The following is a 27,525-nucleotide window of genomic DNA, read 5'->3' as shown; positions in this document are numbered from 1 at the left end:
CTTTCACTCTTCTTTTTGGTTACATTTGTGTATGCAAAATATTTATTTAACCTTTGATATAGCATCTTAAATGAAAGATTTTTTGGAATGTTATCTGACATCTGTAAACTAATGCTTTCATTATCAGGTATATTAAAATCATTTGGAAATTGAAAGGTCAATTGTTAAATTCTGCTGCTTTTCTTTGTCACAGTATACATCATAGATGCTTCCTGGTGTGAGACATTTGCACTACTAGCCCATCCCAAAATCCTTTGAGCCTCTGTCTTTAAGGATTATAGCTATGTAGAGCAATGAAATGGACTGATGTTATTTACTTAAAACGTTATGAAATGAAGCAGCAATTTTATATAGCCACTAGGTGGTGCTATTATCCTATTATTTAGGTATCGTTTAAACCCCTAGAAAACTTGAATACACTCATTTATTATCGTGCGTGGATTTATTGATATAATTCATTGTCAATAATTATGGAAAAGTGCCAGCATTCTTTTTTTTTTTTTTTGGTTTTTCAAGACAGGGTTTCTCTGTGGCTTTGGAGGCTGTCCTGGAACTCACTCTGTAGACCAGGCTGGCCTCGAACTCACAGAGATCTGCCTGCCTCTGCCTCCCAAGTGCTGGGATTAAAGGCGTGCGCCACCAACGCCCGGCGAGTGCCAGCAGCATTCTTAATGGCTCTGCCAACCTGCCCCATGGACTCTGTTTTATATAATAATGAAATTTGAAAATGGTGAGTTTTGAAAACCTTGATTTTATTGGAAAGCTACAATTTCAGAGCATATCCTACAAATAAAAGTAAAATACAACATGCCTTTCTTTTGCAAGATTTTATTTTAAATTATGTGTATGCTTGCAAGTGGGTCTGTGTATATGAATACAGAAGCCGTAAGGTAGCCTCAGATTCTCTGGAGCTAGAGTATTACAGGCAGCTGTGGGCTGCCTGAACAGGATGTTGGGAACCAAACTCAAGTGCTCTTACGTACGTTGTATCAGAACGGCTTACAGACTGTGGTCCAGCTAGTCCAACAATGGCTATCTACCAACGGAAGGTCCATGAATTCAGTAGCTGTTCAGTGTGCAAGGTTGGATGTCTCAAGCTGGTCTTCAGTGTTTGCCGGAATCTCAAAGAAGTAGACTCTAATGCCAGTGAAGGAATGAACTTGTTAGGAGAACATCAGACAAAGGCAAAGCAAGCTTCCTTTGTCCTTTATATTGGCTGCCAGCAGAAGGTGTAGCCCAGATTAAAGGTGCATCTTCCCTCCTCAAAGATCTGGATTGGAAGTATGTCTTCCTATTTCAAATGATTTAATTAAGAAAAAATCCCTCACAGGTGTGCCAAACCAGGATTTTAGTTAATTCCAGATGTAATCAAATTGACCTCTAAGACAAACTTCACATACTTTAAGCTGACAAGTAGCAGTTTTAATTCATCTGATACTGTCTGAAGTGTTTAAATCATTGTTGATGTGGAGTGTCTCTAAAGGGACCGCCACTGAAGTGATGTTTCTGTCTGGTCCACCAGAGGGCGAAGAGGCATCCTATTCATGTTGCCATACCAGTGCTGTTTGTATGTTGCAAGCTCAGTTGCTCAAATGATAAAGCTAGGATGATGGAAAAGACAAAAAATCTGCATATAACAGGCAAAAGAAAAGTAGAACACTGTATTGCAGCACTACTGACAGTTCTTGATTTCGCCAAGTCTTTTCTGTATTTCTGCCAAAATGTTACCCTTCCACCAAGGGAATGCATTTTTGTTTCCAGACTTTCTAATGGAAGTAATTTCACAGAAAATGCCAACCTTGGCCCTGATTCTTATTACCTAATATTTATAATTAGAACAGATGATTACTGTTTTGAATTAGAAAATTAGATTTCATTTTCTTTCTTTTTGGCCAGAAACCAAGGATTATACTGATTAATTTCTGTTTTATTTCTTAAATTGAATCTAGAAAATCTTTTTTTCTTCCTTCCCTTTTAAAAAAAATCAAATGTGGTCTTCTGTACCCTAGTAACTTGAACTTGACAAGTAACTGAGGCTGACCTTGAACTTTTGAACTTCTGTCTCTTCTGTTTCTCCTAGTACTGGGGTAACAGTCTTGTGTCTCCCTACCGTTTATGTCATGCTGGAGATCGAACCCAGGGCTTTATGCATGCTAGGCAAGCACTCTAGCAACAGAGCTACATCAGAATCCATAGAAATCTTAATATACCTTATATTAAGGCAAAAGAACGACTTTGGGGATGGTGTGTGAGAATGCTTCAGTTATATGAGTTTTAGCAGTTTTTTTTGTCTTCAAAAATTTATAGAAAACCAAGTAGATTGAGAACCATTATTTAGAACACACACGCACACTCACACATATATACTTTAAAACCTTTTATCTGTATGCTAATTTATGTAAACAAGTAATGAAGAATGGAATTCAGGAAGGCCCTGGAATTCAGAACTTAAATTTGGTAAAAATGAGTAAGAATAAAAAAAAATTGTAATTCTTTTAAAGTACTAAACAAAACAGTACTCTATATAAGAAAGCAGATACATGAAATAGAAAGGATCTGTCCATAATGGTTATTTATTGTGCCTTACAGATGTAATAGCAGATTGCAACTAATTCTTTTTTTCCTTATTTCTTAGTTTTAATTAAATTTTATCTTCCTGTTCCCTCTCCCCACCTCCTATCTATCCCCCCTCCCATCTACTCTTCCTCCCATGGGAACCAGCAAAGCTTGTCATATCACATTGTGCAGGACCAAGCTCCTCCCCCTGCATCAAGGCTGGGCAGCGCATCCCTGAATGGGGAATAGGTTCCAAAATGTTAGCTCATGTTCCAGAGACAGGTCCTGATCCCACTGCTAGGGGCCCCACAAACAGATCAAGTTACAACCGTCACCCACATGCAGAGGGCCTAGGTCGGTTTCAAACAGTCTTCATAGCTGTGGGTCCAGAGTCTGTGAGGGCCCAATCAATATCATTACCTCAGGTCAGCTGTCTTCTGTGCTGTCTTCCCTGTCATGATCTTGACCTCCCTTTGTTCTTAAAATCCCTCCTCCCTCTCCTCAGCTGGGCTCCAGGAGCTCTGCCCAGTGGTTGGCTATGGATCTGGATTGGAGCTAATTCTTGCCTAGCTTTGTGTTCACAAACTCATCTAAGCCTCACAAGAATCATATGAGGGCTGGAGATAAGACTTGCTGTTCAGTCATGAGGACCAGAGTCAAATTCCGGTGCTCATGTAACAAGTCAGGCATCCTGCAAATGTCTGAACTGTCTCAGAGGGATTCAGTGCCCTCTACTGGGCTTGCTGAACACACGGGAGAACATTCTCACATACAAACATGCACAAATCTTTTTTTTAAAAGATTTATGAGAGATGCAGAATCATTGCCTTCATTTTGCAGAGGACTAGGTTGAGGCACAGACTAAATGTGAGACTGGGATGTAGTTAGCTTGGCTTTCAGCCCACTCCTCACTGGCTGTCCATTAAAGGCAGAAAGATGTTCATATGTGATAAATTAGAGCTCACATGCTAACTTTGTTACTGTGAACCTTGGAACGTTATCTTTCACTTTCAAGACAGTTTTCATTTGCCGAAGGAAACAGAATTTTGTGATTTATAAGACATGTATCATAAAAAGTGTTACTGGAAATGCAGACATGCTTTTGGTCTTACACTTTATTTTGATAATTTTATTATGAATTATTGTATTTAAAGGGTGTGAAACTTCACACAGCAGCTGACAAGAGCCCTCAGCCTGATTCCTTGTCAGCACCTTAAAGGTTTTGTTAAGTTAAGCAGTTCCCAAATAGGGGCACATGTCAGAAGGTCCTTCAGGGTTCCCAATGCAGCCTGATATCCTGTACATAAAACTCAGAGCACAAGATCTGCCCCAACTAAAGCCACCTGCAAAGACTTTACTGTGAGTCTCCAAGTACATTCATGTTGTAGTCATGTGCTATCCTCAAGAACCCTCACAATTCTTTATAGGCCCTAGAATCTGATTGCCAGCAATAGCCGTTTCCCAGTCAGCCACTAGGCACTGGTGATAGTGCTGGAATTGGAAGCATAGGTAAATAACTTTTTCTTTGTAGACTTGTAATTTAGAGCAGGCCACCACGATGGACAGTGTTGACTGTCAATGTCACGGGATCTAAAATGACTGACCCTAGAGACAGAGACTGTGAGGAACTTTCTAGACTAGTTTGACTGAGGAGAGAAGGAGTACTGTTGATGCAGGCCGCACCATTCCTCAGTCTGGGATCTCAGGCTGAACAGAAAGGGGGGCGTAAACCACCACCACCATTAATGTCTCTGCTTCTTGACTATGGGTGCCAAGTGACCAGCTGCCTCATGCTCTTGTTGCCCTGCTTTCCTCACCTCGAGGGACTATACCCTGTATCATGAGCCAAAATACATCCTTTGTTCCTTAAAATTCTCTTTGTGAAGTATTTTGTTACAGCAAGGAAAAAGGTAGCTAATCGAGCATCTTCATCCTATCCCTGCATTCAATGGAGCAACTAAGGGATTGATTGGCGTTTGCTAAGTAGAGCTTGTAAGTCAGACTGGAAATCATTGTTATCTACATACTGCAGCGTGGTGCCCTGATTTAACTGAAACATATTCAAGTGTGCAGCCAATATCTCTCCGAAGATTACACAGGAGCTTTTGAATCCATGAAGGAACATTACCCTAAGCGAGAAAGGGTGCTTTCTGACTTAGGGTCACTCCATTTTAAGGCAAGAAGTAACCGTGACTGCTGGCCAGGAGGAAGACAAAAGTGTTTTGTATCAAGGACAGTGAACCATTTTTCATTACGCGGTTAATTTTAAAAAGTGCAAGGATTTGGCTCTATAGGGGAGATGGTCCCAGGCAATTTTCCTAATAGCTTGTAGGTGTCAAACAAAATGATTTTTCCTTATATCTGGGACTTAAAAAAATCTGGCAGACTAGGAACATTTTAAGGAGATTGGCATGGCCTAATCACATTGCTTTCTAGAAAAGTGTGGAGCATGATTTGGATTTGCTCAAGTGCCTCCAACCTCCAAAAGCATTGCTTGGCTTAAGGAAGAGTTGATGCCCCTTGTTTTAAAAGACTTTAACAAGGCACAGCGCTTTAGCTCTTCCTGCAGTCCCCCTGCCTGTACATGTGAGCTGACAGTTTGGTGGTTTCAGGGTTCATGGTTGCAGATGAAGGTCTGGTCAGGTGGTACCTGTACTTGCACACGCTTTTCTCAGAAAAGAATAGTGCACAGCAAATCTTTCCCTAGTAATGAAGTATTCAGTACAAACAGGAGCTGAGCTTCAGATGGGCCTTGCCTAGTGGCTGTTGGAAAGCCGTCCTCGGGGCTTTCTTGATCTCCTCTAACAGGCACAGTTCATAAGAGGCTTTCATCATGAAAAGTGACTTTGTGGCTTCAGTGTCAACAGGAATGCTGAAGGGCATGTTCCCATTGTTGGCTGTACCCAAGGCTCTTATGGGAAAAATAATTGGAGATGAAAGTGTTATGGAGTCCCTGGGCATCCTTGGTTCTCCGGAGAGTCATCATTAACTGGGGCCATCTGGTGACTTTGTTGTTTGTCAAGTCAATTTCCTTTTTCTTTCTTTCTTTCTTTTTTTAAAATAAAGGTGCATTTGTGTGCATGTGTGCCATAGCCTGCAGGTCTTGGTACTGGAAACTTGCTGCTTGGGGTGATGAGGGAATTAAGAAAACACAGACACACAGGCACACACAGACACACAGACACACTTGTGCTCACTTTGATGGAGCAGCACTAACCACACATTGACTCAGAATCAACCACACACTGACTCCAAATCAAGTTTCTTATGAATAGTAAGAAAAGGAAGGGTTAGCTAGTCTTGGTAGGAGGTCTTTGTAGAGCGGCAGTCCCAGGTTTTAGTCATCTGGGAAGACGAAGCTGCAGTTGCAACTTTTTGCACACACTGTTCAATCAGTCATAAATTCTTGCACTTGGGCCAGAGAAAGGCTTTGCCATGTCCCTGAGCCTCACCTATGCGTCTACACCATTCATTGATCCTTGCCAATAATACACATTCACTTAGGGTTTTCTCCCCCCCTCCACATATGTGTCTGTGTACATCTGTGTATGTATACACATGTGAGTGCTGATGCTCATAGAGGTCAGAGGTGTCAGCTGGAATTATAAGCTCCAACTCCAGTAGTGACCTGCCCAGTGTTGGTGCTAGGAACCAATCATGGGTCCTTTGCAAGAGCAGCAAGTGCTCCTAACTGCTGAGGAGTGATGAACAATGACCATAATTCTTCAGCACTGCTTAATTAGCCATATCTCTTGTCACCACCTTTCCTCTACTCCATTTTGTTCTCTACTCAAACCTAAACCTTATGTCATTACCCTAAAAATGAACTTGGATGTTGTTGAACATCTTTGTCAGTCACTAAATCAATGTGTGACCACATTGAATAAATCTCTACAACTTAACCATGCCCACAACTCTCTTTAATTGATATATTGGGATGGGTGGCAGAGTTGAGACAATGGGTACTATTGGAACCCATCGTTCACTTTAAAATCTCTAGTAACCGTTAAAACTTGAAAGAAAGCTGAATTTAGGGTCATAATGCTGTTTACCAAGTAGAGGGAAAAAAAGATGAATCTTCCCAGGTCCAAATCTGTAAACCATGCATAATGCTTCAGAGCAAAGTTGGCTTGCTATTTTAGTTGCTGATTGAACAGGACATTTGGCCCAGAAATATAGACGGCAGTCATTTTCTTTACTTAATGCTTTCTCTCATAACCAAGAGGCTTAATACTGAAATTTTCATGTAAAACCTATCGTGAAGTCAGTGTACTTTGAAAATTCCTCTAATCTCTCTATTTAGTCTTCTGTAACATAAAGTGTGGGAAACACACTCTTCTCAACAATCTTGGGAACTTTAAACCACTGCAAACTTCTATCAGTGAAATCTGCTTTACTTCCTTGAAAGGGGAATTTTAGGTAAATCATGATGTCTCATATTCTTGGTCAGCTTGGCTGGCTAGCTGTTGTTTTTGGGAGGGGAAGGGTGAGCATTGATATCAGTAGGTTGGAAAAGTTCAGCCCATGTGGAGGAAGGTTAAATCACCTCTGCTTAGTTGCTGAGGCTAGAAGCTGATCTGTTCTGGATGCTCTACATCCAACCAGACTGGAATCTATGCCATTGCTGGGCTGCCTCTTAGGGCTCGAATGAACATAATACTTTAGAGCTCTTGCATGCAGTGTATGGATGTATGTAGGTGTGTGTGTGTGTATGTGTGCAAGCATGCGCATGCATGTCTGTGTGAGTGCTCACACATGCTTTTGTATATATGAATGTAAGTGTATGGAGGCCAGAGGTATAAATGTTGGGTGTCTTTCTCAGTAGTTCTCTATATTATGTTTTGAGACAAAGTCTCCTACTGAAATTGGAGCACATTAATTTTTTTAGACTGGTTTGCCAACGAGCTCCATGGATCCTCTCATTTCTGCCTTCTCCAGCACTAAGATTACAGAGTACATTACCATCCTTCCCTTTTATGTGGGTGCCGGAGTTTGAACTCAGGACCTCATGTTTGCAAGGCAAGTGCCCTACTGAGTAATTTTCTCACCTTTGTTCTATATCTTTTTATATAAAATTATAAAAGTAAATGAATATGTGTAACTATTTTATATATCTATATGTATCTATCTATTCTATACTATCATTACAAATAACAAAACAAAACAAAAACGACCCACAATTCTCACCTAAAGGTGGTAAGAGAGTTTATTATGAAGCCACATATGAGTGAACATAACCTGAGGACACAGACTGAAGTTATTCCGAATTCCTTGCTCCACTCTGGTAACAGAACAAAGACAGTCAGAAGTCAAGGCACTTTTCAAACTCTCAGGTGGAAACATTAAGTAGGTGGTGACAGGAAAGGGGAAATCTCCGTTGTAGGCACCAAATGTCATATGATGACACTCTTAACCTTTTGCTTGGTGGGAGTTGGGTTTTTGCTAATACATTCCAAAAACTTTTCTTAGTTAAGTCACAGGATGTTAGGTCAGACACAGAAGTGGGCAAGAAATGCCTATTAGGGGGTCAAAGACCGCCCATAACAATTGCAATTAGGCTTTAGATCAGCAACACTTCAATTTCTCCACAACCAGTGAAGATTTAATCATTGACTGGCTTTGTAGAGATTCAGTGGAAGGTGCCGTTTCTTTCTGAGAGCTTCCCCCTTCCCATGCTATTTCTCCAGAGAATCCTAACGTAAGAGTAAACAAGATATTTGAGTGGAACTTTGCAAGTGAATGTCTGTTCATGATTCCTCTCCTCTAGGAGATCTGCCTAAGTAAGCTGTTGACCTGTAGCCAGTTCCAAGTTTAGTAGATAACAGATCTTTGCATTTATTTCTCTTGGCAATATATAACAAATGATAGACACTCAAAGATTAGGGAGGTCGTAGGATTAATGGAAGACAGTGTTAGAAAAGGTAAAATAATTTTAATATATGAAGGAATAGATGCATGAATTTGATTCTAATATTTAGGAAGAACACTAAACATATATAGGATTCTCTTGTACCAAAATTGGTAAGAACAAATGGAAGGAACCAGTGGTTGTATTAAATGGTAAGAAGTGACTTTTGATTGATAGGTATACTGGATAGCAAGTATGAGACTTCATAAGCTCCTCCACAGATATTTCCTTAGAATTAGCGTGACATTGTATATATTAGGTTTCTTCAGAGAAACACAACTGACACACACACACATCCTAAATATAACACAGTGCATATTATGACTATATATTATATTGGTTGCTTTTCTGTTGCTGTGATAAAAATCCAAGACCAAAAGCAACTAATAGGAGAAAGAGTGGAAGAAAGAATTTGGGCTCACAGAGTCAGAGGGAGAGTCTACGTGATGGGTGAGGCATGGCAGCCAGAGGCAGAAGATGGGAGATCACACCTCAGGTAACACCCAGGAAGCAGAGAGCCAACTGGAAACAAGCTAAACTCTCAAAGCCTGGCCCCGGTGATGTGCTTACTCCAGCAAGTCTCCACCTCCTAAAAAAATCTCATAACCTCCTCAAATGATAGCAGCCCATATGAGCCCATGGGAGACATTTCTCATTCAAATCACCACAGGGCATAGTAAAGGATTTACTCACATTCTTGTACCAGCTAAGCAGTCCTTTGATCTATGTCCAGAACACAGGAGACTGCTGTAACTCATTCTGATGTCAAAGCCTGAGAACCATAGGGGGCATTGGCACAAACCCCAGACAGATGGAAAACGGGAGCTGTCGCAGTTTAGCCAGGGAGGCAAGAACTCCCCATCTATCTTTTGTTTGGGTGTCATCTACATTGGGGAGGACAAGATACTTTCCTGAACCTACTAACTCATATGCTCTCCTCTCCAGAAAGACCCAGAAATCATAGTTAATCTTGTTGAGCCAACTTCATTTAAAATTGACCACACTTTTCTTTATTGCCAAAGGGTAAATTCATGGTTTGGCTTCACAGGATTGAAGCATCTCTTGTCTAAAGTAAGTGAAAGCACTGGATGTCCAAGACAACACAAAAATAATTTCTTGAGAATTGTCAACCACAGAGGATGTTTCCCGTACAATGATTCCTAACTGTCTGAGAGTTACAGGGTGTTTCGGAGGTATGACAAAGACAAGAAGAACCTGTGAGTTTCTGTTAGTTTAACCTGCAGGATAAAGATTGTTAAATCACTAAAGTTAGAACCAGCAACATGTCAATGACTTATTTAGAAAGATCTCTTAAAGAAGGAAGAATTACAGTTTCAAAAAAATGGAAAAGATACTCCTTTGCCATAGTCTAACCAAGTCTTTCATTACTATGTATCAGTTAGGATTCTCCAGAGGAATAGGATAACACACACACACACACACACACACACACACACACACACACACACACACACACGCACACACACACACATACACACACACTCACACACAAGCATGCACGCATACACGCATGCATGCATGCACACATAAACACAGTACACTATGGTGTTGTTAACAATGACAGAAGAGAATTCACCTACAGAGTGAAAGCTGAAATTGAAGAAATATATTGGCATCTCTGGTTCAGTGCCCCTTCATTAATGAGTCATTGCTTATGTGAGTGCTTCCAAGCTGCAGGGCTGATCTTCCTAAAGCACACAGTATTACTATTTTCAATCATGAATACTGATGGGTGGGTTCATTGACTGATCCTAAAGCAGACGTAACCTGTGTCATCACACATTTGGAAAAAAGTTATATTCCAGGTACTAATAATACAGGGGTCGGAGGGATTGTAGTGTAAGAAAACCTAGTGTCTTGAAGAGAAAGAGATCCAAGCAGAGAAACTTGGAGAACGATACAAGTCCAACTCCTTTCCTCATTTTGTGTTTTTCTTGCAGAGATCATTTTCTAGATTTTTGTGAAAGGGACTAGTTCACATCTCTTGAAATGCTACAGAGAGAAAAGGGCCCAGGAGTGTCTTGAAAACTGCAGCTTTGTTCTATTAGGAGACAAGTAAAACCACAGTAGGCAAAACCGGAACAAAAATTCCTCATTGCCAACTAAGCTTTTCAATTACCTTTCCACTTTAAATCATAATAGTGTGCCTTTGAAATCTGACCGTGTCCCATTTCCACCCCCAGACCCAGCAAAACAAATACCTGCTCATTATCTAAAATCACCAGGCCCAACATCTTCATTTTCTTATCAGAGTTTATTGTTATACATATGAGGTATCATGCCACTTTTTGAATTATATTGAAGGTTTTTTTTTAAACCCAGAGGAAAAAAAATGTTCCCAATAATTTCCATTCAATGTGAATGACAAGAATATTATAGCTATAAACATTGAAATAACCATTTCATTTCTTCCTGAGGAAGTCTCATATTACAAGTAATGAAAAAGAGAATTCTATACAAAGCTAGTTTGAAATCATGTTCTCTCTCATTCTTTTCTCATAGATCTCTGTTACTTTCAGGATAGCATAATGGCCAGCTGGAGCTCACAGTGTGAAGCCTGTGGGTGTCCTCTAGAATTTGGAGCTGTCTCTTTGACATGCGAAGTGGCCAAAACCCTTTCAAAGGATTGCTCTCCGACACTGCATCTGACATGTACTTGTGAGTGAACAGGTCTTGGTACCCTCTCTCTTTTTATCTGATTCATTATAAGTGCTATTTTTGCCATTTATTTTAAAGGCACTGTCTACCTAGACTAAAGATGTCAGTAGCCAATTTATCTAGAGGTTCAAATGTGGAGACATATGTCAACTTATTTCCTCCCTCCCTTTACGAGCTGAGACACCATCGCCAGTGAGACAGTAACAGCTGGAGCTGCTGGGTCTCATGACCCCCTTGAGCCAATTTTCTTAAATTAATGGTCATGGAAGTGAGGGATGATTGTCCTGCTGGGTTTGGCAGGTGACAACTTCTGAAGACTCAGCAGTAAGGGTGAAGACCGATTTCTCCGTCTTTTGCTTTTGCTTCTCAGTCAGGGTTCTCTTAAAATGTGGTTGTTTGTTCAATTCTTTCTGTATTCTTTGAGTACATAAAACACAGAAAAACCTTAAACAGACAAATCGCTAATGGCGATGTGTATAAGGAAATACACGGTGTATAAGGAAACACACAGTGAATGGAAGCATGTCCCTTTTGTTTTCTAACTGGTAAGAAACTGAAAGAGTATGGTTTTGTGCACTATAATGCACAAAATCTTTAGGCCATTGACTTTCTTGCATATATTTTTTCTAAACATATCTTGTAAAATACTTTATAAGAGCTTGTGTAGTCACAACAGGGGAGGTACTACTTAATATTTACATATGTGTCAATTACAATACAAAATTAAGTAAATATTAACACAGGAAAGTAGGATCGACTATACTCTTGTTTTGAATTCCTGACTCATTGCACGTCTAATTGAAATTGAATGGATTTCAAGAGTCGTGCTTACCTTTGCACTTCTGTGCCTGTTTTTGTAGATAGTTCATACATTTGACTACGCTCACTGTAGGGTAGGGATGTGGAAGATACGGGAGATATTATCAAACATTGGACTTTACCTGCTCAGCTGTCTCCACCTTGTAGCACAAGAAACGTTTCAAATATTAGATTACAATTTGCAAATTAATTCCTTTTCCACTTAAATCTGTACATTGCATAATTTCCTTTGGGATCACCTGGAAAATGCAATTTTTCAATAATTTAAGTCTGAGTGCTTCGATAAAGCACCCCAAGAAACAGTCCTTAGTTTACAGTTTGTTCAGTAGCTGCCCTGCACATCTAGAAGTCGAGGTGACTCGGATAGGACACTTCCTACACACTGCTCACAGTTCTCTGCAACCGAGGGTGACCCGGATGGACCCACAGCTTAGAGCGGAACGCGTAGAGGTCTCAATGGCATACCTGTAGATGATCACTGCCTCTCTCTCTTAGAGGATTTAGTCAGTGCTCTTCCATCGCCATTCACTATTTTGATGTAATAAAGGTTTCTGTTTACTGTCTGCCAAGTCTGCGGTGCATAGCTACATAAGCACACTGGGCTGAGCACAAGGAGTCAGCGCCTTTGCTCTAGTTTTATCCTGTGTTTGTGTCTAGTGGAGACAACACCCATAAATAACTTTCCAGTCTCGGTCTCACTGCCATGGCCTATGCTGGCAGCCTTTCTGTTTTTCATGCTTTTGGAATTTTACACTGTGACATTTATCATCATAGAAGATACTTCACAGAATCAATTAAAAAAACATTTTACGGTCAAACAGTGGTCCAGAAATCTACAGAAATATAACTTTAGATGATATACAAAATTGTAAATATTAGTGTGAAATGGAACAGGTCTGTGTCGGTGTTTTGTTTTTTCTTTTCTTTTTTTTTTTTTAAATTTACATTGGTTGGTATTAGGTTTCCACACAAGTACAGAGTGGAAGGCCATTAGTTGCGGAAGTTTCTTAAAGGTACTTTATATGCCCACCCCACAATTATCCACATGCCAGCACATGGAAGGAACCTTGCTTCTTTTTCTTGACGAAGAGGTATGCGTTTGACAGCGTTTTGGTAGCTTCTGCTGGCTCTGGAGGAGGTACGTGCCAGTCCATGGACAGATTTGAGCTGCTTTCTCCATGCTACCTCACCTTCTGCAGCTCCTGTCTCAACCATGAAGGCAAAGGCTGCCCCAACCTGTGCAGCAGCTTGGAGAGCTCCACGTTGTGGTCCCGGTAGTAGCTGGACAGAAACGCTCTGCTCTGAGTGCGAAGGGGGAGAAACACGCACTTCATTTTACTAAAATAGATTTCATGCATGTTGACTCTGCTAAAATAAGTGCCTCATGCGCCACATATGGGTCAATATTTGCGTGAAGCACCAGACTGTGTGGGTCATACTCTGCGATGCTTTCTGTCTGGAGTCTGCCATAGGAGAGGTGACTACCGCAGTGGCAAAAGCTTGCTATTCCAATTGGGCTACATCCTTGTGTTTCCCTTTGTGGATCCTCCCATTTAGAGACTATTTGCACAGAGCCAGACACTTTATTCCTGTAGGTAAACTCAGCATGTATTTACAGAGTAACCTCGTTGGCATCTACAGTAGATATTCTGGAAAACTGAGTTTTTCTTATTAATCTAGACTAGCCCCAATTTTATAGGTATCTCAATTTTGTCTATTTTAGAACAGAGTGAAATAAAACACCAGGATACATCTTAATGCCTTCTAATGATAATACATGGAAGTAGCTTTGATGTGAAAATTAATGTATTTATTTTTTTATTGAAACAATGAGGGAAATTACCTTTCAACATGTTTTAGTGTATTCTGACTGTTTTCATAGTGATCTGATGGTGTGTTTTGATAGTCACTCAAACAGAATTAGGATTCTTACAAAGCACTCTGTTTATGAAAACAATGGTCTTTCTTAATTGTGCTCCGACTAAGGTCCTGTCTATCAAACTGGCACTATGCGTTGTCCTCCAAACCTTTAAGGATAAAAAGTTGTTACATAATGCAGATTGCTGAGAAATTTTGACCATCTCCGGATTGTCAATTAACATAATGTATTTAATACTGTACGGAGAAAAAATCCCCAATATTTCAATTTCTGAGTTCTAAAACAATCATAGTAATCAACTTATATTTTTATAGTTAAAATATATGCTAAATATACTATGAATAAATGTTAGTGCATACAAAATGAGCACAAAGGAAAAATACATGCCACAAGTACAAACTCAGGAACCGTGAAAAGGACAGCTTTAGGTATTCACCACGCCACTGTCGTAAGCAGAATAAACATGGTATTGGGTAACGACATGCATGTGTCCGTTTCTGAAAGCCTACACTCTGTGTTGGTCTGCTAGACAATTGGGAATATGTGAATTGTCTCATTCCACTAGCATATTAATAGTTCAAAGCTTAGTATCTCATATCAGTTAGCATTATAATGTAGGTTCCACAGAATCATTTGACGTTGAAATCATGAAACATTTTTTCAATTTCTGGTCCATACATTTCTTATCTTGGTTTTAGTTGACATCTTCAGCAGTGCAATTGTATGCAGCTTTCATTTGTCTGTAGTCAGATAGTACCTGGTTTTCAGATTTACAACCATGAATTCTGCTTTCTTTCATTCTTGTAAGACAGATGTCAGTTATGCAAATGAAAGCCAAAACTACCAACATAGATACCCTGAAACACAAACACCACTTCTAATTTTTGTTTTGCATTTTATTTATTTTAGGGTGTGTGTGTGTGTGTGCGCGTGTGTGCGTGTGCATGCCATGGCACATGGGAGGATGTCAGGGGACAGTTCACAGCAGTTGGTTCTCCCTTTTCTACTGTATGTGCCCTAGGATCACAGTCAGGTCTTCGGATTCGGTGCAGAATCCTTTACCCATTAAGCTCCCTCTTCCACCCTTAACCTTCCTTCCTTTCTTCCTTCCTTCCTTCCTTCCTTCCTTCCTTCCTTCCTTCCTTCCTCCCTTCTTTCCTTCCTAGCAATTTATACTATTTTAATACCATTGTTTTTCTTTAAAATACTGTATTCTGTATTTTGTAATTTTCATTTCCCATTTAAAATTGTTTGACAACTTTCATATGTTTATACAATGAAATTTAGTAATTTTCAAATTTTGAACCTTGTTTCCATCCCCCTCCTCTCTCTCTCTCTCTCTCCCTCCTCCAGATGAATAACGAATATTTGTTAGGGTAGGTATGTCACTTCTTCTTGCTGTAGCCAGGAATGGCCCTCACCCCAGAGTGCCTTGTGCAGGAGACAACTCTGTGACACAAAGTGGAGTTGACAGCAGAAAGGGACCCATTGACTTTTAGTTTTGTTCTTAGCTATCTAAGAAAATAACTGGCATTATTATTATTTATCATTTCTACATTTTGCATCTTCAGGTTCTATACTTACATCAGAGTCCATCGGTGGATACTTTCTTCCTTTACTCTTTCCAAGGCATTTTGTTTTACCTTCTTCCAACAGCTGACACCAGAAACCTTTATGAGAATCAAACCTAAAAGCAGAGGAAATTGACCAAATTAAAAAGGAAGTATTTTTTCAAGCAGCTTATAAGTTACAATGACCAGCTATTAACTCATAACCAGTAAATGGGAGTGTTGTTTTTTGCATGTTTGTTTGTTTTTTTGGTTTTTCGAGACAGGGTTTCTGTTTTGGAGGCTCTTCTGGAACTCACTCTGTAGACCAGGCTGGTCTTGAACTCACAGAGATCCACCTGCCTCTGCCTCCCGAGTTCTGGGATTAAAGGCATGTGCCACCAATGCCCGGCTAGGAGTATTTTTTTTATATAACCTTTTGCATAAAGTCTTCAGGCACACGTCTTAAATTTCAGCCCATCTGTCATAGTTTTGAATTTGCCAGGTTTTTAGCAGAACAATTTCCAGAAGATTTCCTATTAATAGGAACTTATATGTCAGCAGTAGGTGTTCACCCTCATCCCCTGAAAAACGACCAGGCCTTTTGTACTTTGGATCGATGAAATTTGAATTCTTTAGCTATAATTCACTAAAGTTCTGTTTAACGATTCTTTAAAATTTCAGCATGAGGCTAGTACTAAAGCAAAATGCCTATAAATTGATTTTTTTGCTGTAATTACAAAAACAATGATAGTAAAATGCTAAATTTACATTTTACTTACAGCACTAGTCTGTGCATTTCTTTCTCATTTGGGCCTTTGTTATAGCTCTTTAGGACATAATAGCACAGTGTTTTGTTCTTCAAATACTAAATACAAGATAGATAATGGGACTGGGTGCCGTGGTACATGCCTCTAATCTCAGTACCCAGGAGGCAGAGCCAGGGCAGTCTGGTCTACAAAGTGAGTTCCAGGCCAGCCAGAGCTACACAGTGAGACCCTGTCTCAAAACACACACCCACACACACACACACACACACACACACACACACACACACACACACACACACTGGGTAACAATGAAATGAAGAAAATGTTGTTAAGGCCTAGTTTCTGAAGACTATATAGTTTCTCTGTATCCTGATGAGTTCAAGATTAGGTCTCCGGATTATACACTCAAGGCCAATCTTTCTGCCAATGTTTGCGTATATCTACTACAATGAATCTATTTGTGTTATTTGTTGCAAGCAAATCAGTGATTTCCATGCTCAGATGTAAATGTGGAAGTAACAGCAGTGGTAATTCCTTTACCTTTGTTATTCAGTGATTTGACTGTCATAGTTTCTTCTCTGCTAGGACAAATTTCTTAGGGTTACATCTCCTTTAGTGTTCAGTTTGCACTACTCAAATTTCTAACCTCAAAAGTTTGCTTAAAATCATCTAGTGATCAATTTAGTAAATGTAAATATATTTACATTATAATAAAATTTAAGTAAAACATTTAAATTATAATCTTGAAGTACCAAAAAATAATACGAACAAATTCCATGCCACCACTGAAAAACATAAAAACACAGAGGCCACTGTACCAAAACGGGCACTGTACCATTCACAAAGAAGATTGAATACTTAAAATCAGCTGGCTCCAATGTTAGATACAGATTCATATGATTCCAATTAAAACCTGACTAGACTCTGGTATTTTTTTTGTAGAAATGGAAAATGACTTTAAAATATATATTAAAATATAAAAGACCTAGATAAACTAGTTTGAAACAAAGAGCCATGTTGGAGATCTTATACTGAACACTTTCTATGCTTCTTGAATTTTGAGTAATCAGTGCTGTTCACAATCCCAGTGCTGGAGCAATGGAGCGAAATGAAGGGTGAGCAAAGACCTCCACCATACTCAGAGTGATGGACCAATGGAGCAGAATAAAAGATGCACAAGGAGACCTCCCCATCTAAGGTCACTGACTTTAACAAATAGAAAGAAGCTATTTTAACGAGGGGGGCTGAAACAAACTGTATTAGAAAAATGAATATTAACATGAAAAAATAAAGAACACTGACAGTTACACATTTGAATTGACCTCATTTCGTCTTCAAGTGACTAAGATTCAGAACCCAGAGCAACTGCTATTATGCTGCTAATACACCTTATTACAGATATATGACTACGACACATAGATGCTATGTGAAGAACCTTTCCAGGTATACTGCATTTGCGTTTTATTTATTTATTTTATTTGTGGCTTTTTGAGACTGATTTTCTCTGTGTAGCCTTGGTTGTCCTGGAACTTACACTGTAGACCAGGCTTGTCTTGAACTCAGAGATCCACCAGCCTCTGCCTCTCGAGTGCTGTGATTAAAGGTGTACACCGCTACTGCCAGACTGGTATATTACATTTGCAGTTATAGCACTCAGGAGGCCAAGAAGATCACAAGTTCAAGGTCATCCTGGGCTATGAGGAGAGTACAAGGCTGGATTGGGTTACCCTCTTGCAAACACACAACAGATCAAGATGAGCAACAACAAATGAATAGCAGCAGCAGAAGAAACAGCAACAAAGCAGCCCGGTAAGAGAAAAATTTCCCCTAGGATAGTGATGTTAAAAGTAACCATGAAAAGTAAAATAAGGGTACCTTGAAAAGGTTAAGAAATATGTGTGTGTGTGTGTGTGTGTGTGTGTGTGTGTATTCTGATGTATTCTGTGCTTGTTCTGTATTCATAACATAAATTATGGTATTTTGATTGTGAAAATCCATCTGCTCTGGTTTCACATGGAAATGCAATTGCAGTTTGAAGGTATTTCAGACACCCTTCCTAAATTTTCCCTGAATCTTGTCTGGTTTCATCTATCCCAGGGGAATTTCACTAATACAGAATGTTCTCCTTGAAGAATATCTCTTCCCCTGACCCGAGGTTCATTTATTATATCTACATGTCCCCAGGCAAAAGTAAAATGCATTTTTGATCTGTCTGATTCAAACAAGAATATATATGACATAATGACATACCATGCATTCTGGTCTCATATGGTTACTTTATTAGTAGCAAGAAATGGGCTTGTGTAAGTGGGGTGCAATTGAGTTATTGTGATTCATAGCTGAAGAAGGGCAGATGCAGAAATACAAGTTTATGTTGTTTTTATAGGGCAATAGTTATAAACGACATATACATACTTTAAACAATATTATTATTTAGGATGTTTTATTGATATATGATTTTTCATAAATAAAACTCCCCAATTATTACACTTATAGGTTCAGTGAATTTTAACAAGTATGAGTAAATTGTGTCCACAACAATCAAGTTACAGAGCACCCCTCCCTCCAAAGTTGCAAGATATCTCAGCATGGCTGCACAAACCTGGGGACCCGAGTTCAATGCCCAGAACCCATGTAAAGGCTCCAGAGGAGGAGAGAACAGACTCCTCAAAGTTACATTCTGACATGACCCCCTCATGGCATGTAGTGTTACACATATACATAATGCACACACACAATTACAAATTGGAAAAAAAGGAAAACAGGTTTTCTTTCAGCTATTTGTTGAAAGAAATTTGGTCAGGTATCTTACAGAAGGCATCATGCAGGGCTTTAGAGGGAAAGCGTGTGTGTGTGTGTGTGTGTGTGTGTGTGTGTGTGTGTGTGTGTGTGTGTTGCAGGAGTGTTTGTAACCACTACCTAACGCAATATGTAAATGCTTAAGTTAGTAGAGGATGAAAACAAATCATTGTGTCTGTTCTCCAGGTGGCCAATCATCTGGTTTGACTGCTTACAAAGAACAGTCACAAAGAAAAAAATGAAGGGATTGCAGCTGATGAAGGTCTTTGTAAAGCTGAGGACATTCCGTTATTTCAGAGCCTAAGTGAAAAGATTTGACAGAAGATGGAAAAGGCTGTCTCCACATCTATTTAAAAAGCAGTAATGATCTTCCCTTCAAGAATAACTCTAGAACCACTGTGTCTGGGGAAACACAGGGGAAAAACAGTCTTTTAAATGTAGGCACCAGTAGCCATTTTATAGCTGGGTCCCTCCTGGTAGGAGGCTTTCAGGAAATGAGTCTTTGGAAGAAATGTAATATACTGCTTAGTCTCTGACCCTGGGGCTGCCCCAAGGTGGAGTTAAAAATATTCCATCATTGTGTCCCCAGTGTCATGTATATGATAGTTATTAATAAATGAATTAAAGGGTTAAGTTAGGATAAAAATGCTTGAAAGCTTGTGAAGAAAATCATCCGGGGACACATGGATATAATAAAGGAACCTTGGATCAAGGTTCTTCAAGAATGGCAGTTCTTAACATTCTGTATTAGTGAAATTCCCCTGGGATAGATGAAGCCAGACAAGATTCAGGGAAAATTTAGGAAGGGTGTCTGAAATACCTTCAAACTGCAATTGCATTTCCATGTGAAACCAGAGCAGATGGATTTTCACAATCAAAATACCATAATTTATGTTATGAACACAGGGCAAGCACTGAATACACACACACACACACACACACACACACACACACACACCAATTTCTTAACCTTTTCAAGGTATAATTTAAATATCATAATGCTTGCATATTATGTATACAAATCAATGGCAGTAATATTATCATTGTTTCAGAACATTTTGATTGCCCCATAAAAACCCAAACCCAAACAAAACCATGATTAGACAATCCATAGTCATCAGGGAAATCCAAATCAAAACTATTTTGAGATTTTATCTTACAGCAGTCAGAATGGCAAAGATCAATAAAACAAATGACAACTCACTTTGGAGAAGATATGAAATCAGTGTGGTGATTTCTCAGAAAATTAGGGATCAACATACTTCAAGACCCTGAAATACCACTGTTGGACATATACCCAAAGGAGGCACATTCACACCACAAGGACATTTGCTCAACTATGTTCATAGTAACATTATTTGTAATAGTTGGATCTTGGAAACATCCTAGATGCCCCTCAACTGGAGAATGGATAAAGAGAATGTGGTACATTTACACAATGGAGTACTGCTCAGCAGTAAGAAACAATGACATCCTAAAATTTGCAGGCAAATGTACAGTACTAGAAAAAACCATTCAGAGTGAGGTAACCCAAAACCAGAAAGACAAATATAGTATGTACTCACTCATAAGTGCATACCAGACATAAAGTAAAAGATACCTAGCCTACAATCTATAACCCTAAAGAAGCTTGAACCCTCTTCCAGAAACAGATGGAAGCAGATGCAGAAATTCACAACTAACCAATGGGCCAAGCTCCTGGAGTACAATCGAAGTGAGGGATGAGTGATAATATGAACAAAGGAATCAAGGCCATGATAGGGAAACTTCATTGAAAGCTGACCCGAACCAAGGAGACATCACTGACTCAGGTCTGACAAATGGGGAACCTGCATAAGGTGACAATGGTGTGATTGGGACAATATATGAAGCCACTGGCAATGAGTGCAAGATCTAACAATAATGCACAAACTGACTTAGTGGAGCTCATTCTATATGGAGAAATACCTTGCTCAGTCTAGGCATGGGAGTGTGGGGAGTAGGGAGGTGCCTTGGTCCTGCCTCAATGAGATAATGGGACAGACTTGGTAGACTTCCTAGGGGAGGCCTTAACCTCTCTGAGGAGCAGATGGAAGGTGGGGGTGTGGGGGAACAGGAGGAGAGGAGGGAGGGGGAACTGGGTTTAGAAGGCAAAAAATTAATTAATAAAAATTTTAACCTGCAGGTATTTTGCTTATATGGTATGGTTTCTGATTTTGTGTTTCTATGGAATTTCTCTGTGTGTGGATGTGTGTTTCTTGTGCTCTTTTTCTTTGGCTTTAAAAAAGTCTGTTCATTGGCTTATTTTTTCTTATAGGTTTGTTTTAATTTTGTATTAATATCGTAATATCTACTTATTTATTTTTAGATACCTACCTGTTTTGTATTAAGAAAGAATATGAAAGGTCATGGATTTGGGTGGGTAGGGAGGTGGGCATTATGGGAAGGGAAACAATAGTCAGAATATATTATATGAAAAATATCTATTTTCAATAGGAAGAAAAAGGAACTAATAGCACCAATCACATGGTGTTATTTTGATAATATATATGAATGTGTATCTACATATACGATACCCAGTAAATAACTATTTTATACTATATAAATATTTATAAATATATTATAACCAATCAGCTTTCTGTTTTTCTGCCAACACAGCATTTTCTAGGTACTCTCATAGATATCCAACAGACTGCAATTTTTATCACTACTTCTTTTTGGCAGTTTTAATGTGGCAGATTTTACTTAGGCTTATTAGTGGTGATTTGGGGAGACTTTCTGGCCAATATTAACTTGGCAGCAATTAAGGAGATATTAGCTATTTTTCTGAATTATCAAGAGGGTTTAAAATTCTCTTATGACTCAGCCAAGCCTCAACCAGAAAACAAAACAAAACAAAAGATAAACACAGACTATGTCAGTCCGTCGCTTCATATTTTCATTGGCCACTATTGACATTTTCCAAGTGCATTAGTATTAAAAATTCATACAACACAATCTGGTTTCATTAATCTGAACAAGTGTTTCCCCAGCTGAGAAATGAGCTGCAAGGTTAGCATTTTCAAAGTGAAGACATCTGCTGACCAGTGAGAATTCTGAATGTATATCGTCTTAGTTTGGGTTTTTATTGCTGTGAAGCGATACCATGACCATGGCTACTCTTTTTTTTTTTTGAGACAGGGTTTCTCTGTATTGTTTTGGAGGCTGTCCTGGAACTCACTCTGTAGACCAGGCAGGCCTCGAACTCACAGAGATCCGCCTGCCTCTGCCTCCCGAGTGCTGGGATTAAAGGCATGCGCCACCAACGCCCGGCTGACCACGGCTACTCTTAGAAAGAAAACATTTAATTGGATTGGCTTGCTTATAGTTCACTCCATATCCTCATGCTGGGAAGCATGGTGGCATGCAGACAGATGTGGTGCTGGAGAGGTAGCTGAGAGTCCTACGTCTTGCAGGCAACAGGAAGTCGATTGAGACACGGGGCAGTGTCCTGAGCATAAGAAACCTCAAAGTCTGCTCCCAGAGTGACATACTTCTTCCAACAAGGCCATACCCATCCCAACAAAGCTACACTTCCTAATAGTGTCACTCCTTATGAGATTATGGGGGCCAATTATATTCAAACTACTACAGATGTATAATTCAATATAAATATAAAGTTGAATATTGATACTTCTGATTTTAGTGTACATGACTTAGCATGAGATATGTCTGGCTTTTCTTTCAAATGACTCGTCTGTAGTCTGCTTTACATAGCACATCTTATGTAGCATCACTACAGCAACCATTTCAAAGCTTAGGGTTAAGTTCATGTTAAACAAGAGCTGTACAACTGTAATCTGATGAGACAATTCCTACTTACATTATTTTAGGGTTATACTGTATATTTCAAATCACAAAGTCACAAAGAGAATCTGAGTTAAAAAATAATTAGAAACCCACCTTGTCAGTTAAAACATCATGTATTATCTGATGGTTCTGTGAAAATTTAGAATTTCTAAACACTTTCCTTAGCAACTGGAGGAAGAAGTAATCCCCATTAGTGAGGATGTTTTGTTCATTCTTCTTGGGAAGTACCTTTGATACTAGAGTTTGCTTTACTGAAGATAATCAGCATAGAGCCCTTCTCGAATATTCCTTCATACCAAAATTGATTAGTAAACCCTTTGTATAGATAACCTCTCGTTTCCCTATTGTACTGTGTGTAAACACTGAATTGATGTGGTTTATACTTTATTACATCCATAGAGGACTTTAACCAAGAACAAATATGCAGTGGTGATAATAACTTCAATCTTCTGGATATCTACAAGAGGACACCTAGAAATGCTAAGTGTTGGAGCATTTCTTGTTTCTCTTTAGTACCAAAGATGATAATCTTCACTATCATCAGAAGTAAAATAATGAGCAATGCTGAGGGATACACCAAGTAGTCTCTTGGGAGTTGTGTCAATGGTATTTCTGAGATGCATTTTTCCTCATGATTAGGCCATGTTTTCAAAGCACTGAGAAACAGCTGCTGGGCCATAAAGACTCTGCTAGGAGGAAGGGATTGTTAGGACAGGATTCATATAAACAGCCTAGAAAGGCATGGGGTGAGAAAAGAGCATTTCAAAGCAAGGACAATGAGACGTATTGTCCAAATAGCTTACAACAAGCGCACAGCTGGTTTTTACAAGGTGTGTCAGGCCAGTCAATGACTGACATGAAAATGTGGAAAGAAACAGCTTGGAAGCACATTATCTATGTCGGCAAGGCGACAGCTTGGGCAGTCCTGCTGGACCAGAAACTGCTCTCACAGATTACACCTGCTACTATTGGGTAATTTTAGCTAGCTACATGCCAGGTGCACAGTGACCCACAGTCCTTTGTATATGGCATGTTTCTTTGATATCCATTCTCTCAAGTTCACACTGCCTTTCCCAGCAATGGAGATGAATTAAAAAAAATCTTTCTGCTGAGCAGGGTATGGAGAGGACAAACACACAGCATGCAGGTCAAGGGCCATTCTACAAGAGAAAGAAATGATGTCTTTATAGACTACTTCTTTTCTCTGAGACACAATGCTTTCCCAGATACCCTATAAAAAGATACAAAGAGAAGCCAACGAAATAGAAAATCGTTTCGAAAATAAACGCTTCCTTTTTAGAGAGATACTTAGAGCAGCGTGCATTCCTAACTGCAAACTAAAAGCACTCGGCTTTCTTTAATGTTAAGTTGAATGTTAAATACTTAAAGCTACTGTCTATCACTCGTTGAACTGAAACTCTACAAACCTGGCCGTAGTAGGAGTATAGAAAACTAGCCCAGCATGAGAATGATAACGGCAAAGTAAAAGACTCCTGGGAAGAAAGCTTGAAACTCCGGAGTTACAGTATCCTTTGGCCTCTAAGCCACAAGGCTCTACATATAGTTGGTACCCAATGTAAGCAGTGTTTGATGTTTTCCTACTAACTCTTTACTCAAAGGGAAGCTGAAAGAAAATGAAACCCTTTTCTTACTTTCTAGATTGCCATGGGATGGAGTGTAACAGCAGAAACAAACCCAGATGGTTTATGGAACTGAGTTTTATCTGGGAGGAGTTGGAGAAAAGGGTGACATGACAAAAGAAATGAATGATGATGATGATGACAGTGATATTAAATGTGGAGGAAAAGAAAACGGGAATGAAGTTGGAAGGCAGATGCTGATGTGAGATGGATATGGGAGGAGTTAGGAGGAGGAATGGGAAGGCAAACATGACTAAAACATATTATATGGTTTTCTCAAATGAATAAAACATTGTATTTTAAGAAAAGAATAGCAGAGTATCTCACCATATAGCATTTTTAAGTTTCTTTAAGACTCAACCCATAAATCGTAGAATTAATGGATTACATAGTGAGAATATGGTTTGTAGGCAGTCCATCTTGGTACCTCTGCTGAGTTGCTCAGTTGAGACGGGAGCAAGCACAGCCCTCAGGACTAATTGCAGAGGGAGGACCAGGGTGATGTAAGAAGACACAGAGGGTACAAACTTCAAGGCACAGACACAGTGTAAGAGCAAACACTTCCTTAACACCATACTGCCCGACTTTCCTCTGCCTACTCCTAGTTTCCAGTCAGCTACTTGAGAAAAACAACAAAAGCTAGCACACCAAACCAAAAAGCCAACAAACCGAACCCAAACCAGCCATATAACTGATGAAGGAAGACGGTAAGATTCACAGAGGGTAAAAGACAAGTGCTTAGGCTCATAATAACACTGCCCCCCCACAACCACTGGGCTTTCCTTGATATATGACATTGTTTCTGAAAGTCACACAAAGGTCAGTTCACAAACCCTGTCAGACTTGGCTTCATGTCCCCAAGATGTCCCAATATTGCCTGTTAAGTGGGATTTGCACTTCTCCACTGTGATGAAACATCTTGACCAAAGCAAGGAAAGCATTTATTTGCCTTACTCCTCCACATCATAGTTCATCATCAGAGTAAGTCAGGACAGGAACTCAAGCAGGACAAGAACCTAGAGGCAGCAGCTAATGCAGAGACCATAGAGGGATGCTGCTCACTGGCTTACTCATCATGGCTTGCTCAGTCTGCTTTCTTATGGAACCCAGGATCATATCAGTCCAAGATGTCATGACCCACAATGGGCTGGGCCCTTCCCCATAATAATCAATAATTAAGAAAATGCCTTACAGCTGGATCTTATGGAGGCATTTTCTCAATTGAGATTCCCTTCTTTCAGAAGACTCTAGCTTGTGTCAAGTTGACATAAAACTAGGCAGGAGATCTACTTATTTCAAGTAGCCTCTTCCATGGTTCCTTGTTAGTTTAATGAGCCACAACTATTTTTTCTAATGTTCCTTCTAGGGTGAATCTGCCTAGTTAAGAATCAAGAAGATGTGAACATATGAGCAAGGGAGGTCAAGATCATGATGGAGAAATCTTACAGTGAGATGCCATACTCAGTGGCAGTAGGACCACGATATAATCCCAGTACCCGAGCTAGCTTGTTAGAGCCTGCTCCCTATGGTGGGATACCATGCTCAGTATTGGTGCAGGGGAGAGGGGCTTGGCCTTGCCCCAACCTATCGTGTCAGCTGTGTTGACTCCTCATGGGAGCCTTTACCTGTGAGGAGGAGTGGACTGGTGATCTGCTAAGGGGGGGAGGTAAAGGGGGGTGGGAGGAGGTGAGGCGGGTGGGAGGGAGAACTGTGGTTGGAATGTAAAATGAAATAAAAAAATAAAAAAAAAGGAAAACAAAAGAATCAAGAAATCTTAGGACGTTTCTTTGTCATGCTGTCTGAATGCTCTTTCTCAATAGCAGAGTGTTAACCAGACAATCATATCATCCAACAACAATTTCTTTACAATCAGTTCCATTCTGCAACTTCAATAAACAGATTAGAATATAAACTTACGTTAAAGCTTCAGAATAATTATAATGAGGCGAGACTCCTAGAAACTTCTGGACTTCATCCATCACAGTAGCTGGGTCAGTTCTTAGCTGCTGCCCGTCGATAATTAGCAGCTAAATTACGAAGGTAATAATAAGGAAAAAAGACATGGATGTTGAAAAAGCATGTGACAACTGTAAAACCACAAATTCATGTACTTATTCAGGCATTGTCCTCGGGGAGATGCATACATTGTTGGGAGGTGCAATAGAGTCATTTTCATTAGTGGCTTGTAAATAAGTCATGCTAATTAAGCATTCTGATGTTATCTGAGAAGCCAGGGAAATGACATGAAAGCTACAACAGTAACGGGGAGAAAGTGTGCTCAGGAATGTGACTGTGAATCACAACACGAGGGTTGCATCCCTCCTGCTGGGATGGACGACTGTAGTACAGAAGAAAGCTTTCAATTAAGTCAGAATTCTGGCTCACACTCCAACCCTGCACTCAAGAGACCAAGTCAGGAAGAGTGTGAGTTTAAGGCCAGGAATAGGGTGAGATCCTGTGTCTAAAGTAGCAATCACCATCACCTCCTTGCTCTGGCCCCACCTCCCAAATAGAAAAGTTATAATAAGTTATAATGAGACAGGGACCTATCACCTCCCAATTTGATTCAGGAGCAGCCTTTTAAAAATTCTTTGATAATCCATGAGGAAGGAGGCAAGATTTCCAGAGACCTAAACATGGGCAGAATGATGCTCAAGAAATGAATGGGGCCACGTGGTGGTGGCGCACGCCTTTAATCCTAGCACCCAGGAGGCAGAGGCAGGTGGATCTCTGTGTTTGAGCCATCCTAGTCTACAGAGTGAGTTCCAGGATGGTCAGGGCTACACAGAGAAGCCCGATTTTGAAAAACAACAACAACAAAAGGAATGAAGTTGAAGGGGATGAAGGGACGGTTTAGGGGCTAAGAATTCATAACACTCTTGTAGAGGACCAGGGGTCGGTTCCTGGAGCCCATACAGGGTGGTTCACAACCTCCTGTAACTCGAGTTCCATGTGATCTGATGCCATCTTCTGGCCTCTGTGGGAACCCACACATGTATGACACACATCCTCACAATAAAAGTATATGAATCAAACAAAGACCACACCTATAATACTAGCACTTGAGAGGCTGAAGCAGGAGGCTTTTTCTGAACATGAG

General features: G+C 39.8%; 1 protein-coding gene across 2 annotated transcripts in view; it reads right to left on the bottom strand.

The window, feature by feature from the left end:
- Positions 1-10,720: 10,720 nt before the first annotated feature.
- Ndst3 (N-deacetylase and N-sulfotransferase 3) overlaps positions 10,721-27,525 on the bottom strand; it is a 160,580-nt gene continuing 143,775 nt past the window's right edge. For both annotated transcript variants that reach the window (XM_013118423.3, XM_005077138.4), the window contains exons 12-14: positions 26,343-26,452; positions 15,426-15,528; positions 10,721-13,263 (exon numbers count right to left, since the gene is read on the bottom strand). In XM_013118423.3, coding sequence (XP_012973877.1) covers positions 13,144-13,263; positions 15,426-15,528; positions 26,343-26,452 — 333 coding nt within the window. In that variant the 3' untranslated portion in view covers positions 10,721-13,143. The remainder of the gene's footprint in view (positions 13,264-15,425; positions 15,529-26,342; positions 26,453-27,525) is intronic.

Source organism: Mesocricetus auratus, unplaced genomic scaffold (genome assembly GCF_017639785.1).
Source record: "Mesocricetus auratus isolate SY011 unplaced genomic scaffold, BCM_Maur_2.0 Super-Scaffold_100009, whole genome shotgun sequence".
In the NCBI taxonomy this organism is placed as follows: Eukaryota; Metazoa; Chordata; class Mammalia; order Rodentia; family Cricetidae; genus Mesocricetus; species Mesocricetus auratus.
The sequence above is the reverse complement of the archived record's forward strand: the minus strand, read 5'-3'. Positions and strand labels throughout refer to the sequence as shown.